Source organism: Pleurodeles waltl, chromosome 1_2 (assembly GCF_031143425.1).
Source record: "Pleurodeles waltl isolate 20211129_DDA chromosome 1_2, aPleWal1.hap1.20221129, whole genome shotgun sequence".
Classification (NCBI taxonomy): Eukaryota; Metazoa; Chordata; class Amphibia; order Caudata; family Salamandridae; genus Pleurodeles; species Pleurodeles waltl.
Genome location: NC_090437.1, coordinates 308,708,147 through 308,726,252, shown reverse-complemented (window position 1 = coordinate 308,726,252; position 18,106 = coordinate 308,708,147). Strand labels below are relative to the sequence as shown.

The window sequence follows — 18,106 nt, the reverse complement described above, 5'->3', positions numbered from 1 at the left end:
AATGAAACTAAGCTAATATCTAAAATCAAAAGCATACTTGAAGCATGGTTCCCAAAATGTATTGCCTGGAGGGAATGCATTGAAACTGCTGAAATGATGGTTTCTCCACGGGTAAACTTTGTTCTTGGGATGCTTCCTTACAAACTGACAATTTTTATAAAAATACTGATGTTCTTATTGTAAACTTGATATGAAGGAATAAAAAAGCTTGGATTTCACTATACAAACGTCACAAAAACACATTTTCAGGTGCTGTGGGGGATACCTAACTTCATCAACTATCAGACAGCTTTCCTCACCAGACAAGGTATCCATTGGATAAACCCTGATCTTGCCTCTATTCCTCTATGGGCTGACATAGGAGATTGAGCCAACCCATAAGCTCTAATAAACCAAATAATACTGAAACGAATGAAGGTCACACACTCATACCAGATTCTTAAAGATACTGTTATGGCAATACATTCTCTAGACAAATGTTTTCAAAATAAAATTATAAAATCTACCTACTCTCTATCTTGTTTAACCCTCATATCAAAATGGTTCCCAGACTCGGGTTTTGGGAAATATAGGCAAAATCAGGTGTTCTCCTTGAAAAAACTGGCTCACCTGAATCCCCATTATCTTTTGCCAGGATTTAAAAATGTAAGGTGTAATTTGAATTTTAGGCAAAATACATACTACTGGTTGTATAAAATTCCTTGTTGCCATCTCTGACAAAGGTCACATTGCATCTACCATATCTAAACTGCTAGAAAACGGTCGTCGTTCTGATAATGATTATATAAAAAAAAAAGGTGTCATGTGCATTTCCAACAACATCCTCTCTTCCTTCCTCAGAAGTAATATGGGTCCGAATTGAGAAAAATACCCGATAAACAATATTCCCACCTAATTTCTCAGAGCCGATCCAGAGTATGTACAGAATATTCTGGACTCCAGAAAGGATGCACAAACTAGGACTGGTCGATTCTAACCTCTCCTGGCATTGTAGGAGACTTTGAACACCTTATCTTCCAGTGCAAATATATTGACCACTTTTGGGCTCAATTAGAGAACACCATATACTCAATCTTCGCTACCAATATTAAGTTGAATATGCTCACTCACTACAGATGTTTCCACATTTGATTCTACTCCCTTTAACTATGAATAGGATTTCCACTTGCTGTACTTATTGTTCACTATTGGCATTAAAACCTACCTTGCTGGTTGGAAGAACTATAACAATATTTTGCATCAGGTGTGGTGTTTCTTCTTCAAAAGCTCTCCGAAACAGCGCAGATCTGTATCTACAAGCTGTCAAGTATCCGAAAAGGAATGGGGGGGGCCATTCCTTTTCGGATAATATTAGATAATATTAGATTTTTATTATAGCTATAGTTACTTACCTACCCTATCCCTCACAGGGCAAGAGCTTTTTGACCTATTGTAAGTATTCTGTGGGCTTTTAACCACACCCATCTCACACCCATCACTTTCACTCGTTCTTGGGCTTACCTTTCAAAAATCCCATGATGTAATTGGTAAATGCTTTACATTTGTCTCGCCCTAGGGCAGTTTTGTTACTGCCTTGAGACTGACTCTGTTACATGGATTATTGCCTCATTGCCTATATACATCAAAGTGGACAAACTTTTTTCTTTTGCCTCTTTCCCCTTCGTGCTCCATGGTGGCCATGACGCTAACAGCGCGAACTCCATCAGCGGTATTGGGGCACTCGTCACATTGTTAATTAGTAATTTCTTTTGTCTCTCCCCTCTGCCCACCATAGATTTCACAAAAACACTTATAATTGGTCAAAAAACACAGAAATCCTCGAAGTTTCTCTCCTGACAGTGGGAGAGCCAATACTACAATATTCACTGCACTCTGGGGAAACTCGCACCATAATGCTTTGAAGGACATTACTTTGAGAAAACATAGGAGTTTCGGAAGCTGCACTTTCAGCCATTCAATAAAATACTGACTGAGGTACTTTGCTTTTAGTTATTCTATGTTTTTTGGGGTGCGATTTTCAATGTGTTGGGCTGATTTTGGTAGGCGTGTGCTTTCGTCTCACTTCTTTTCAGTGAGGGTGGGGCTTGTCTTGGCTTTCAGATCCGGCCACGCACTATCGGCTGCAGCTGAGCAGGTTTAAGCTCACTCTCCTCCCGGGCCACAGGACACCGGCAGCTGCCTCCCTGCAGCTCCAGGCAGCATGACCCGGGGCGAGTGCCCAAGCAGTGGGGAGGGTGGGAAACGCAGGGTTTGTGTGTCAACGCCGTGGGTGAGGTATAGGCACCACAGTGACACACATAGCAGAGAAAGACACTCATATGTCTCCTGTTGGCTTCAGGGCGAACGTTTGCATCTGTAAGGGTCAATCGGTCCCTTATACACGTGGCTTACAGGGAGGGGCATGTCCACCTCGGGAGCGGACATACCGGCTTTAGCTCACAGAATTGTGCGGGTCATTTCTTTGTGAAGGGCACATGCAGCCTCTCTTTAACGCTTGCTCCCTCTAAGGAGCACTTGGCAGAGGCTTTCACTGATGACACATGGAATTTCCTTGTGTTAACGCCACGCTGTCCGTGGTTTTGCTGTCTAGAAAAGTACTCCTTTCAGTGCGGTTCTCGTCATTTCTGGAACGCTGAGGCTCCCTAGGGCGGATCCCTGGCTAATAATAGTGTCTTAAGTGCTGGGCAATCCGCTCTCAGGATACGTGGTTTACACTGAGGGATCGTAACAGTCAGGGACTCTGCTCCAGGGGTTGTAGGCGAGAGTGACGGTATCACCTTGAGCACCATTTCATCTTCTCGGTGAGTGACAATTCCTTCTTAAGGACAGACAGGCCTTCCATTGGAATGTCCTCTGGGGCCTTTGGTTTCTGGATTTTTTTCTTTTAATACGCGTGAGGCTTTTTGGCCTACACCGCAACAATAATAGATGGGATGTTATGTACTACCGCCTCTGGCCTACGTTCCATTAGAACATCCTTTTTTGCTTATCACCCAGAAAAAAGTAGTTGTTTTCCATATATCAAGACTCAACGGCCTAAATGGGATTCTGGGTGGCCCAAAAAATGCCCAAATTCTGGTGTACACTGTCGGTCTAGCCAGTGTCTACATCTTTAAAGGAAAAGTGTTGATATTTTAGTTTAGAACGTATTCAGTTGTTTCAGTATTGCGAGTAGGAGGGATGTGCGTGCTGGCTTCTGTGCTCCCTGCGGAATAGTTGTCTGGATGGGGCCACCGACCCAGGCAGCTGCGGATCCTGCGTTGTTGTTATTCATTCGGGCTCATCAGGGTTAGCAAACCTGATAAAGTCATGCTTAAGCGTTGTCATCGGTCCCCAGATGTTGTTCCTCCACGTGTCGCATGAATTGCGTTAGCCAGGCAGCAACTCTGGCGGTGTGATGGTGAAAATAGGATTCTATTGGAATTAGCATGGCAGATTTAAATTAGGATGCTAAATGGCAACGTTTTCAATTTTGGCTGCAGATAAAGGAAAAAGGTAAATGGAAGTGCTTTAGTTGTATGCAGCATTGCAAGTGCTTGTTCTAATTCTCTCTTCTCTCTCTTATTTCCGTATCTGCCATTTCCATAATGCGGATTGCCTAAATCTACACCTGCCTATATGACATGACATATATATATATGTGTCACCCAAGCACTCTGTTTCCATTATGGTTTATTTGCTCTGCTTTTGTTAAAGGTCAATAAAAATGAAATAAAAAAGGAAGTCTGATACCCAAAAGGAAACATGCTCAATTTAAAAACACACCTTAAACCTGTGGTTTGGTAAGGCACGAGGACATAGGTAAAACTGGGCAATCTTGATGCCAGTCCGTGTCAATAGGATGTGGGATGTGGTGGTTATATGCAGGCAAAGGTAGCTCATTTGTTTAGTAACTGACCTTTCAAACAGCCAACGTTTGTCTAAAGTGGAACTCTTGAGTGAAATTCTGCAGTCCCTAAAGCATCTTCTTGATTCAGCAGTGGGCACCTACGTTGGGCTGGTTGTTTAAAAAAAAAAATAATCACTAGAATATTAATTTGTCACAATAGTTGTATACCTCAAATACGTGGTTTAGTTTGCTATTAGGATGAAAATAGGCACCAATAGGTCACTAACCCCAAATTAGCGTGCCGCTATCCCTCATAATCATTGCTTTAATAACACTCTCCTACCCATGACCCAAATCCCGGTGGTTTATTCCCATGTTTGCCAATTTTTACAGCCAGCCATTGCCCCGAATAATAGCATTCTGCTGCCATCAAAACACATCCTTGTATCCGCGCCCTTTGGAAAGATGTTTGCCTCAGGTGGTAGCATGTCTGCCCTTAAACATACAAACACCACAGCTCATCAGATTATGCCACTATGTGCCACTTTACCTAGCCACTACTTTCTTAACCCTACTGTGGCTCTCTTACGCCTACTAGTGTTGGTGGCTAGTGTTGATGACTGCCTCTCAGAGGCCAGCGCAGAGGAAGTGGACATCCAGCATTGTGAGGTACCCTGCTGTTTCCACACTGGCTACACTAGTATTATGCAGCCTTGGGGGGTGGGGGTGGGCGCATCCAGGAAGAAGCTGGGTCTGGATTACCCATGGATACAATGTGTTACAGTACACGTTTTCTTTTACTGTTTAAATATGTACGAAATACATAAGTGTTTAGCTAAACAGAACCCTGGGCTTTTCAGTTTAGTTAAAAGCATACAATAGTTAATCGGTTGGTGGGAAACGCATCCAAATCCGATATCGCAACATTTCACCAGTGTTTCTTTCATTGTTTTATCCCACAGGAGTTGGTCAATCCCTCCTCGATCTCATCATGTCTTGAGCGACTGTATTTTACTTCTCAATCTGCAATGACCGTCACCTAATTCAGTGGGGAGCCACTGTTCTTTTGCCCCCCCTTTAAAGTCCTGACATTTCTCCTTACTGTTTTGACATATAGCTGTTGGTAGTAAGTTACTATCTACAGCCCTCGTGGCCATCAGAAAAGGCCATTGCACGAAAGAGTTCAGTATATTGTGCTGTTCTGTGCCAGCAAGGATGCATGAGAGGATTTCTTTGGAATCTATACCCGCTCTCCGTTCCTTGATCCTGCAGATCCCAGCAGCGCCACAGATCCTGCAGGTCTCACTCTCGATCTCTAGGTCTGGCTTGTCAGGGACGCAGTCAGACATATTGTTTCTAAATCTTTAAAATATACCGAGCGTGGGCCCCAACCAGATGCGTATTACGCTGTAACTGTGTGGTTTTGGTTGTTCCAATTTGCAGGAATTGCTTCCATTTGGTTGTGTCTACATCTGAAAAGTACACTCACCACACTGTCACATTCAGTTCTGCCTCTTGTATACATTACATATAAAAAGCAATCCTTTTTGCTACTTTTTTTTTCAGCATTAGCCAGGCTAACATGGCAAGCTTTAATGTGTTTTTTTCTGGATGTAACACGTGTAAACAGCATTTATGAATTCCTGTGGTTATAGTGAACTCCTCGCTACAGGTCATTATAGGCACTGCTTCAGTCCTGACATTTTCATTGACAAATCATTGGTTTCCGATGAGTTAATCTACTTATTACTTCAGTTGAAGACAACAGGACTAAACAACCAGGATGCATTAGATAGTCTACAAAAGTCCTGGACTGAAACAGTGTGTGTAAATACCCAGAAGGCCCAGCCTACCTGGTTTTAGCTGCGTTGAAACTTGAAAGACAGACTTGTTTGCTTCCACAGTGCTTGTTTAGTGCCAAGGTGAGCATGGAGTGCTGGTAAGGAGTGAGTGGAAGTCTATTAGAGAGCTGAGTATATAGCTAGGAGTCAGACAGATGACAAGCTGTCACCAAACTCTGTGAGGATCTAATTTTGTTAAATTGGTGGTAATCAGCAAAGCCTGGCAAGAGATTCAGGGCATGTCACTTTGAGGACTAGTTACTTTAGTCCTCCTCCCTGTTTGGTGAACGTCCCGTAGTGTTCTGTGCACATGCCTGCTTTGGCGATGTTGCAAACAGTTAGCATAGTCACATACAGTGTAATTTTCCAGCATCACTGATCTAAATTGAGATGCTTGAGCGCCTGCTTTCATTATGAAACTATGAATAAATTGCAGTTCTCTGAAATGCCTATTGGGTCAGGTTGCACTCTATCCTGCTTTTTTGATCTTTTGGTACTCAATCTCTTAACACAATTTTCCTTTCTTTGCAGCCCCTACCAGAGAAATTTGTGGTTAAGGGGGTTGTTGATCGGTTCTCCGAAGAGTTTGTTGAGACCAGGAGGAAAGCTTTGGATAAATTCTTGAAAAGAATCGCTGACCACCCAGTCCTCTCCTTTAATGAGCACTTCTGCGTCTTTCTCACCGCCAAGGTAGGAGCATCATTATTTATGTTGTTTTTGATATGCTCTAAAAAAGGGATGTGTTGGAAGCATGGAAAGGATATCCTTGTGAAGTAATTCCTTGTGAAGTCATTCTAACGTAATCAAAGCAGAAGCGGTGACAAGTATTGTCTAAATAAATAATAATCACAAAATATTTTTAATGGAATAAAAAAGAGCATTAGTTTATTGATTTTTGCACAGGACAAGCTATGTTAAAGTGCTTTTCCCCGCTCCTTGTAGGAGCTGAATAATGCTTGTGGCATTTGTGGTCAATAATAGGATACTGTCATTGGGATCCAAACTAGACCCAAGTGAAACTTTTTGTTACACAGGCGTAACCTTGTGTACTTTCAGGCATTTCATGCTGTACTTTTTAGGCGAGATTGCCGAAAGTGCGTCATTGCTCCAGGTCATGCAACCCATGCACCCACTCAGACACTAAAGCACCCGCTCAGAGATCCACTCACAGAGAGAGGCCCTGTAGCCAACCCCTGTCGAAGACCGTGCGTGGCATGAGGTTGGGTGGTTATAGGGGTTGGCTGCAGGCCCTGTGGCCAATGTGAGCTGTGCACGGCAGGGGTTGGATCAACGTTAAAAACTTGAAATTCACTGCAAAAACCAAAGGTTACAGGGATGCTGTAGTTAGGTTCTGAAAATACTCGTACAAAACCACAGATATTCAGCAGTTATAGTTAGTTATTTCATAACTTGCGCCTTTGCCATTCACAGCTAATTACTCCACATATCATTGATGACACCTTCTGTGGCATCATTGATATTATCACTACATTTGCAATAGATATTAATGGTGAGAGTACTGTGCATGGTTGAGCTCGTGAGTTATAGTTACCATAGGGTGCAAGATAGAGTAATTTTAAATAACTCAAACTATAAGTACTGAACTTATATGGTTTGCGCAAGTAAATTCAGAACCTAACTATAACATTCATGCAAAGTTTCGGGGTGATCCGTCAAGGTGGGGCCAAGAAAAAAGGAGTGGCCCACAATGCGTTTTCCCAATTCATTTTTCCATAGGAACTTTAGACACAGCTACAGCTCAAACTGTTGAACGGATTTACATCAGATTTGCAGAAAGGCAGATCATGGTCTAGAAAGAGTGCTTTTTGTGATTTGAAGTAATTCCGTTCAGTATTTTTTGAGCAATTAATGCTCGCAAACTTTGTATATCTAGGGAACAGAAGCCTCAGTGGATCCAACAAATCTCCTGCTGAGATCTGATTGGATGCCTCCGACTCAACCAGTGGCAGCCATATTAGGACTTGGGACTCAGTCCCCTTCCTTTATTAATTACTCTGCCCCCCAGTGATGGTGTCCCTGGAGCCTAATAAGGTTTGGGGTAGGGAGGCTGCACCATCAGGCCCTGTGGCCAACAATCCTGCCACGCACAGCCCTGCACAGCGTGGGATTGGCTACCAGGCCTTGTGGCCAAACCCCCACCGTGTGGAGTTGTCTGGATGCAAGGTTAAAGTAACGTTATATTTGGGTAAAACATTCAGTAACTAAGTAATGTTTAAAACACTAAACATAGAAATTCACCAGTTATGGTTACCTCAAGTAACTATAACTCATGTACTCGCCATGCACTGCTAATTATCCCACATATTATGTCACTCATGACATCATTGATATCACTGCAATGTTTGCAATAAATTTGATGAGACAACTGTGCATTTTGGGGGTGCGAGATATAGTTACCTTAGAGCATGAGTTGTTGTTACTGAATATTTTACCTAGCTATAACTTTAACAGTACTTTAACCTTTGTTTTTCAGTGATTTATTTATTTATATATATATATATATATATATATATATATATATATATATATATATATATATATATATATATATATATATATATATATTCCCACCACAAATGCCCCCCTCCAGGCGCTTTCTGTAGCTGGTGCTCACGCAAGGGAAGGGCCGTTTCCCTGTAGTAGATACTCCAACAATTGACTTAGTCTTACGCGGCACACATGGGATCTTCAGAAGTCCATATTTATTGTATATTGATAACAATACAATTGAAGATCCCATGTGTGCCACGTATGACTGAGTCAATTGTTGGAATATATATATATATATATATATATGTGTGTGTATATATATATGTGTGTGTATATATATATATATATATATATATATATATAAGGTAGTTATAGTTAGGACCTAGCTTCTATAGAAAAAGCGTTTTTTTGTTTGTTTTGCGAATAGCTTTGGCACCATTGATGAATCTTCACCAAATTGTCCAAGAAAGTACAATACTCACTTCTGCATCTGTCTGGAAAGGTTCGGGGTGACATGCCTAGCGGGAGCTGAGAAAAACAGGGGGGAGGGCCCAAAACACCTTTTCCCCATTAATTTTTCCATAGGGATTTTGAACTGTTATAGCTCAGAAACCACTGGATGGAATTGCACCAAATTTGGCAGAAAGCTAGGGCCTGTTCCAGAAAGCCACCTTTTTGTCATTTCGTGTAAATCTGGTTTAGAGAAATTAAAGAAAATTAAAATTTGTATATGTAGGGACGCAAACTATTCACAACCCCTTCCGATCTCGTGCTGAGATCTGATCGGCTGCCAACACTTCAACACGGAAGTGTTGGCACCCATGTTGGGACTCTGCTACCAAAAAAAAGGTAAAAAAGAAAAGGGACCAGGTAACGGACATGTTGATTCCTTAGCTCTGGTGGTTGGGGTCCTAGAGGGACCCCCCCAGGGCTGAAAAGAACTTTAAAAAAAAAAAAAAAAATGCTGCGAATTCGCAATAGGGTCGCAAATCCGTGGCTAAATTACAAAAAAAAAAACGAATACCTAAATCCTCTGGTGAGCCGAGTCTCGTGGGCATTGATATTTGTAATGTTTGTAAGTCCAGGAGGCCGAGGCCACCCGACAACCCCCAACGCTCCTGGGACCACCTCACCCCCGGGGCTGGCTCCTGCTTTGTCCCATGGTGCCCACCCCCGGGACATAGCTGTTTGCTGTGGATTGGTGGCAGCTTTGACAACTGCTGCCAAGTAACCGCAAACACTCTGCTCATAGCTAGGAAGAGCTGTCAATCAGCTCTCCCTCGCTGCGAGCAGAGGTTTCCTCCGTCTCGCTGCCCGCAGAGATGCATACACAGAGACAGAGAATATTGCTTTCCCAGAGAGAGAGGATCTGCTTCAGCAGCTTCCTCTCTGTGACAGCAATGCTGACTTCCGCAGGAGGTGGGCAGCCAGGAGGGACCGTGGGGGACTTCAGACTCCCGCTACGGTCCCCAGCATTGTGACTGGGTGTCCTGGGGGGCACCCAGTTCACATGGGCGGGTGCTGGGGGCCCTGCAGCCTGGATTGGCCTGGGGAAGGGGGCCAGTCCCCCGGGGCCGTATCCTGGGTAGGGTGGGGGGGATGCAGCCTACCCCCTCCCCCAAAAAATAATTAGGCCGCAGTCCAGGTAATGGGGTTCCCGGGCGTAGATTGGCCTGGGGATGGGGCCACGCAGTCCCCTTCTGCGAAACTAAAGTATAAATAATTAGGTCATGACCTGGGGCCAAAGTATCCCTGGGGAGGGAAGTGCGTGGCCCCCTCCCTGAAAAAAAGAATTAGTCCAGGCTTTAGGGGATGGGGTCCCTAGGGCCAAAATTGACCAGGGGAGGGGGAACGCAAGGCCACCCTCCTCAAACTATTTTAATATTTAGGCTGGCCCCCAGGGATGAGGTCCCCGGGGCTGAGATCGGCCTGAAGAGGGGGGTGCGGTGCAGGATTGGATTGTTAAAGGAACTGGCCGGAGACCAGGACCTTTGCCTAACCACACCGTGCACGGCCGAAGGCTATGCATGGTGATTTTTGGAATAACGTAAAGTAATTAAAATGACTTTACTTTAAAAATACAAAAAGCATTCACTGAAAAAAAAACAAAGATTACACGGATGTTATAGTTAGAAAACAGAATAAAAAAAAAAAACAATACAAATTCACTTAAAAACCAAAGGTTACAGGGACGTTATAGTTCGGCTCACATTTCAAATGTAAAAAAACGCATAATTTAAGCTGTTATAGTTAGTTATTTCAAGTTACAATATCTCGTGCCCTAAGCTAACTATGGCTCGCACCCTCTCAATTCTCTGCTAATTACCCCAGATATTACAGCACTCAGGACATATTTTAAAACATCATTGATAATATCACTGTAACATTTGCAGTAACATGAGAAAACTGTGCATGGTGGTGGCGCATGTTATAGAGCATAATGCTAGAACATTCCAATGTTTGTCTTCGATTTCTTCCTTTTTAATTTGAAACATTCTGTTCTGAGTGGGTGGAATTTTTCAGTAGCTGTGTAGCCCTTCTCCCTGGGGCTGTACTTTTTATTAAAGTTTCTGTCCCTCGTTATAGACCCTTGCCTGCATCTCAGGCGTGTAACTTTGGTTCATGGCATTTAACAACTGGCATAGTCCCCAACAGTGAGCTAAATTAAATGAAGATATTGTGGTGGTTTAAGAAAAAACAGACCTTTCAGAAGCCTGCTGGCCAAAAAAAGACTGCTGCACTTACTGCTCTAAGCTCCCTACTGGGACTAGTGTAGGCGGCAGCCACCACTGCTCACAGGCCTATGCTCCAGGCTGCACATACTATTCAGAAAATAAGGGAGGACTGCAGAAATTGTTCAAACCTCTACCATACACGAACCCATATATCCACCACTGTTTATTCCATACTTAGACTTTAATTGACCAACTGCGCGGAGTTTGACTGAAGTAGCCTGGGAGCCCACCGAGCCCAAATAGTTTCAGCAATTTGTCCCTTACACTGTGCATTGACTGCCACGGTCTTGTGATTGGCACTAGCAGTGTGATCAGGCACCATGGCTCATGCGTCTTCAGACATCTATTCATTGGTGAAACAACTTGCCATGAATAAAGAGACCTGGTTTGGTGGTGCCTTTTTGGCCTAGTTACAAGTTTGTAATATATGCAATGTAATTTGCACCTCATCGATTGCAAATGTTACTGTTATGTGGTAGGACTTAACAGAGCATATATCACCCAGAGCCGTTGCACTAATGAAAGTGCATTTGAATCACATTTCGTTATGCTGCGCTTGTTTTACTGCATGCATGTACTACAAGCTTGACATTGGCCCTAGCACCAGGAAATGCTTCACCATCCATAGTTTGCCAAAAGTTGAAGAACACCATGCACCTATTGGGTTTACCTGTCTGACCTTCAAGTTAATCATCACCTCAGGCAGGCTTACATTGAAAGAAAACCCTTTGCCGCTGCAAGTAGGAGTTATGACATTATTATTATTATAATACAAGCTTTATTCGGTTATAAACCATCAAAGCAAAAAAACATCATTCACATAATTACATATACAGATAAAAGTTTAGTAAGAAATACAAAATAAGTAAGTCAATAAAAATATCACCCATTTTTAACGGTAAAACCAATAAGACCTCCCAGTACTTATCCCAAAGCATACAGAATTATAAATTACAATAAATTAAAAAAATGAATCCGTATATGCCATGCAGCCACAAGGAGCTTGCTAACTGCATGGATCACAATAACAGAAGTATCACTCTTTAAGATCCTAAGGGCAATAACAATTTGCCTAACGGCCAACATCTGGCAAACTGGGCGAATCCACTTGCGTTGAGGGAGGGCATACGCTGTACAGAAGAACATAAAATGTTCAACTGATTCCAGAACAGTGTTACAGCATGGACATGAACTAGATATCGTCGGTGACCTCCAACTGCCAACCAAAAAACAGTAGCAGTAAATAGCCATAACGGAAGCGAACATACAAACTCTTCCCCAGAGTATCAGGATAAGTTCTAAAAAAAAATAATGTAATTTTTTTTTAAAAGGCTCAAACTCGGGATACCATTTAAAATCAAGGAAAGTATTAGTCAGTCGTCCATATGATGAGCCAAGGAGGTAGTTGTTCCTGACATCGGACCAATATGCTATTTTCAAAGGCAAATTGTGCACCTTCTCTAAATCCTGTGGGTTCCCCCAATGGTTCCCAAGCCCCAGGGTATGGACCAAGTAGAAACATGCCTAAACCATGGGACAGAAGTTATATTAGGTCTTTATAGAAGATCACAGAGAGAGTCCCTATACACAGCGAGCTGGGGAGTTGTCCAGATTCTTACCCAGAAAAGTAGCGGTTTTAGGGCTATCAGGTCAGAGATACGTTTAATGCCAAGATCCAAAAAAATGGGAACCAATGGGGTGCTACCTGGGCATGCAAGAGGTGCTCTAGCAAAATTGTTCTCACCCACCAGTAATTTAGAAGTTTTACAGGAGCCCCACACCTCAGCACCATAAGTATTAGCGTTTTGCGCTTTGGCTAGATAGATCTTTATAGCCGGAGAAACGGCTTTCGTAGCTGTGCTCTTATAAAAGCACAAAATGGCCCCTGATCTATGCTGAAGAAGGGACTCACTCTTGTTGATCTGTTCTTCCCAGAGCAATTTATTAGAGATCCTCACACCCAGATAATCTTTTGAACTTGCTTTCCCCAGAGGGGCCCCAGCTAGAGTGATAGTGCATCTTCTGGCTGGTCGTGGACTAAACACCATCAATTTAGTTTTACTAGCATTTAATTCCAACCCATGATCACTACAAAAGGTAATAAACTTGTCCACAAGCTTCTGGAAACCCATTGGGGTCTTGGAAATGAGGAGAGAGTCATCCGCAAAAAGCAGTATATGGATCTTTTGCTCGTTTAAGGAAGGGGCATCATTTTGGCAAAAAGACACCGCTTGTATCACCTCATTTATGTATAACGTAAATAAGGTTGGTGCCAAAACACAGCCCTGGTGGACCCGCCGTTGGATAGGAATATGGTATGTCAGTTCTCCCTGATTGCCCCATCTGACCTGGGCGTATGTGCCCTCATGTAACCTTTGTAGGAGGTAGATTATGTTCGTTGGAGTACCTATTTTATATAGAACATCCCATCATTTCCCTCTCAGGACCATATCAAATGCAGACCGAAGGTCCACGAAGGCAACATACAGTTTTTGTTTAGCCAAAGTTACATAGTTCCAATATAAAAGTGCCATCCTGAAAACCTGATCCACGGTACGGATTTTGGGGGGAAAACCTGCTTGAAGTGAAGACATCTCATCTCATGACATCTCATCTCATGGGTGTCAGCCCAGTCTGAAAGCCTTTCCAGGAGTTGCTTGGCAAATAGTTTTTTAATATTATCTATAAGACTAATAGGTCTGTAATTGCCAGGAGAGTTCCCCACTCCCTTTTTATAGATGGGAACTATTTCAGCCCTTTTCTAAGTACTAGGTATCGGACCCCCCGCAGCTATTGCATTACATATCATATTTATATAGCTGGACCAGGTCACTGGCTGAGACTTATATAGGTCCCCGGTATCTTATCTGGACCTGGGGCTTTGGAGGGTTTCAGGGAATTAATTGCAGCTAGTGTTTCCTCCAGGTTGAAGACAATTTATTCATCCTGTTTACAAACATCCGTACCCGAATCACCAGATGGTGAACTCACTTCAGCTAACTGTTGAAAGTCAGGGTCACAAGGGGAGGGATTACAGGGCATAGCATAAAGATTAGAAAAATGGTCAACCCAACTCTCAGGCTGGATATGGGTAGGAATTATATTCTTGCCCTCTCTATGACTACCAGACAGCACTTCCCAAAAAGACCTATTGTTATTAGATCTGTCAGCAGCCAACCGGTCCTGCCAGACTAAATCATCCTGGCTTTTCTTAGCCTGCGCTATAACTTTATAATAGGCTAGTCTAGCTGCTCTAATCGCCCCCCTGGGAGCGGGACACAATGGCTAGTTTTAATAGATGTTTGGCCTTCAAACAGTCCTTATTAAACCACTCTTTGTTCTTTGGTGGGTGATCAGATTGCTTGATGGGCCTTTTCTTATAAAAAACATTCTGCAACTTAAGTAGCATTATCTCATGGATGGTAAGAATTGGGATATTGGCAACCTCATATTCCCCCATGGCACTAATATACAATTTATAAATCTCCATAATCAAATATTGGATTGGACAGCACTTTTTGCCACTGACACGAGTAATACTGTTATTCAATTGTGGCTCAGGGACAACAGTGTAATGAGTATTCAAGGACCTCCTGTGCAAAGTGAGAAGCAGGGAGTTATGGTCACTATCATGGTGAAATTCCACTTTCATGTCCTCCAACGTTGGCCATAACCTGACGTCCAGTAGAAAGTAATCAATAACACTGGATGATTTGCCTCGTTTGAAGGTGGACGCAATACTTGAATCAGAAGAAATTCGGCCATTACAGGCCCTGAGACCAGACTTAAGACACAATGATGTTAACTGTAGGGCAACACGGGAACGGCCACAAAATTGCTCATTAGCCAAACGAGGGATGCCCCATTGCTCATCCTCTTCAGCTACTAGGGGCCAGATGTAGCAAAGGTTTTTACCCATTCTGTGTCTATGGGAAAAAGTGTTTGTACATATGGCCGTAGATCACTGCTTAAATTGGAGGGTTCAAAAGTGCAGTTCATATCCTTGGCAACCACTACTTTGGTGTCAGGATACAGGGTGTCTAAATATTCAAACAACTGAATTAGGGTCTGAGACTCCTGTCCCCGTGGCACCGACCTTGCATAAGTATTAATTATAGTAATCTTGAAGCTTCTGTTAAATATGACCAGCATGTCTAGTAAATCCGGGGAATCAATTTTTAATAGCAAGTGGTTGCACTGCAACCTCTTGTTAAGCAATATCACTAGACCTCCCTTGGCACGGCCGGCATTTCCATCTGCTGGTAGTGCCATCACCTGGTACGTTAGAAACCCATCCAAAGAGACCGGGTCCATGGTCCAAGTCTCCTGTAATAAGCATATATCCTGCTTGGTTATATAATTGACCCATGCAGGATCCAACACTTTCCTGCCCAGCCACGTTCCAAGACATGATATAAAGTTCAGCTCTAATTCCAAAGTTCCTGAGCCCAAAGCATTGGGCTTCCCCATAATCGATAGACTCAATGGACATCCCAGGCCTACCCACCGGACCCCAGGTAGAAATTAGTAAATTGGAGTCAGGGCACTGGGCTTCCCCATAACCAACAGACTTATTAGATGCCCCCGACCTACCACCCCGGATGGTAATTGTTGAATTAGAATCGGTGGATAGTCAGTCGATACCTGATAATGAGTGCAAATTGTTTCCTGTTGAGGTCAAAGCACGCTTGTGGCTAATGTCAACCTTCCCGCCAGAGCAATTGGCAGGAGCTAGAGTAGATTTAAGTCTAATACCACTCCCACTGGGCTTCCGAAGGTTGCAAGTGCGCAGTTCAAAGTCAGTAAGATTGTTCACTAACATCCTGTCCACAAAACAGATACAAATTTAGATCCGGACAGAGAGTGTGTATCCACCTCCACAATATCTGCACGGATAACAGAGAGGCACTTCCGCTGGACTCTTAGCCAGTATATAACCTTATTAAGCAAAGAGTTTTGGGTTTCCACAACCCTGGGGGGAAGTTTGGGAACTTCAACCATAAACAATGAACCTCCTTTGTTCCTAGGGGCTTGAGCCAGCTTCACAGGTGCAAGCTATCTCTTTTCAACCAGATGTGGGGCATCATAGGTGACTCAGTATAATAAATTGGTGGGAGGGCTGCTCCACACATCACCTGAGAACCAATCCCCCCCCCCCCCCCCCCCCCCCCCCCAGGTTCCTCGTTATAGTCAGCAGATTTAGTTTTACTGGATCTGTTAGGCCAGGTAGAAATACGATCTTCAGCATCGATCACACGCTTGTGCTTGATGGCCTCAGAAGGGGCCTATGGACCTTCAGTATGAAGAACAGGTAAAGTGGGGAAGGGAATAGGACTAGGATGTAGGGATTGATTGTCTAATTGAGGCCTAAGCTCAAATGCAGTTGGAATAGTGGGTGTGCCCCTTATAACAGGGTAGGGCACATCCAATCTTGATCAAGAGCAACTACAACCACATAGCACCCCAGGATCCCTCAACAATTGATTAATCAGTGACAGCACCAGATTCTTCACTTCATCTTGCTTGCGGTGAACAGAGGCCAAGTCAAGGCTGTCGTGCAACCTCAGTGGTTTGTCCAAACCCAGGAGTGTGTTAGTATTGTTTCCAACAGCCATACATGTCCCAGTGCGTTTATATGTAGCTGTATTGCAAGGTCCTTCTATGTTCTCCAGAGGCCCATACCGATTTGAGCATGGAATCATAGTCGTTACCAAGACCTCAGGGCTCAAGGGGTGACAGGGAGCCTCAACCCCCACAGGAGGGCCACCTGAAATGCTCAGTCCTGTGTCCAACCCACTGTCGGACCCTCAAGGTAATTTCGTCCCTGACACTACAATATTCATTTGTGATTTGGTCTTCTTGAATAGATTGGGCTGCCGTTGTTTTTTCTTGAATATATCTGGTATTTTTATAGCAGGGGGGTCCTGTTGTAAGGACAGTGTGTTCGAATTGTCTCTTAAGATAGCCTCCACTTATTCTAATAAGATATCTATGTCTTCCAAGAAATGGCTTCCTTGGTTAGAATTAAGACTAGATTTATTTTTGGGCCGTTTCCGTGATTTTTTTTGAGCCACTGGAATGGGGAAGAGTATCCACAGCCTTATGTTTGCCCCATCTCTGGGTAACAGAATGATAAACAGTATGAATGTGTACGCAATTTAAATTAGACTTTAAAGTTTAACTTACTTCCTGGGAGATAGTGACGCCCAGCCCAGCCTCTATCAGGCGATGACAGGCGAAGAGCTCGTCTCAGGGATGCCTGGGGGAGGTAGTCCCACCCCATGTCCAAGGTCAGGGTCCCAGAAACAGTTTCCTTCCAAATGCGTCCCGCGCTGCTGGAGTCGGGTGGCGCTTGAGAGCGCAAGTTAGTCACAGGGATGCCTAGGGGACGTAGTCCCACCCCAGGTCCAAGGTCAGGGCCCCAGAAACAGTGTCCTTCCAAATGCGTGGGAATTATGACATCTTTTTTGACAAGAACGGTCTGCTTCATGTCCCTGCAGAATACATACATTGTGTAAACCTCTGTACAATGCTAGTAAACGTGAATCTTTTCCCACAGTAGTTACTTAGTAAAGTGAAGGGCTGAAGGATAAAAAGTAGGGTCAAGTTTTTTTTTAATCTTCACTGTTTACCAGGACATGCTTAATTCAGGAGCAAACCTGAACAAGGAAACAAGACAACATTTAAACGAAAACCCACCCACATGCTCATTCAAGCGACAAGGTACTAAAAAATATAAGGAACAGAGCTTATATACATTTAAGCCATTTTACACCATTTCTTCATGGAAACTTGTACATGCAGAATTCCCACCTCATAACTGTCCTCCAGGCACTGGTGCACCACCGTTGCTCGAAGATGTATCTGACCCTCGCTGGATGTGATGTCACGAAGCGTTAAATTGCTCCACCCAGTGCTCTGAAGTTTGCTCCTTTTTTTCACACCCTTCAGCAAAGATTTTGATGTGTTTTTCTTCTGTTACAAACGTCTTCCTGCTGATGTAAATCATGTTTGTGGGTGTTCAATCTCCCTTATCAGTTTCTTCATTCCAGTGTCTTTATCATAAATGATTCAAAATCCAAGTCCTTAGCCATCTCTGGTGCTGCTTGGTTCGGGCCTTCACCTCCGCAGACTCTGGTGGGCAGAATGTGGACCGCTTAGACCAGTGAGGGTGCAATTAATTCAGCTTT

At 43.5% G+C, this 18,106-nt stretch overlaps 1 protein-coding gene across 2 annotated transcripts in view; it reads left to right on the top strand.

The window, feature by feature from the left end:
- Positions 1 to 18,106, top strand: part of SNX30 (sorting nexin family member 30) — a 258,667-nt gene that overhangs the window by 196,375 nt on the left and 44,186 nt on the right. For both annotated transcript variants that reach the window (XM_069238619.1, XM_069238610.1), the window contains one exon: positions 6,202 to 6,360. In XM_069238619.1, the coding sequence (XP_069094720.1) occupies positions 6,202 to 6,360 (159 nt within the window). The remainder of the gene's footprint in view (positions 1 to 6,201; positions 6,361 to 18,106) is intronic.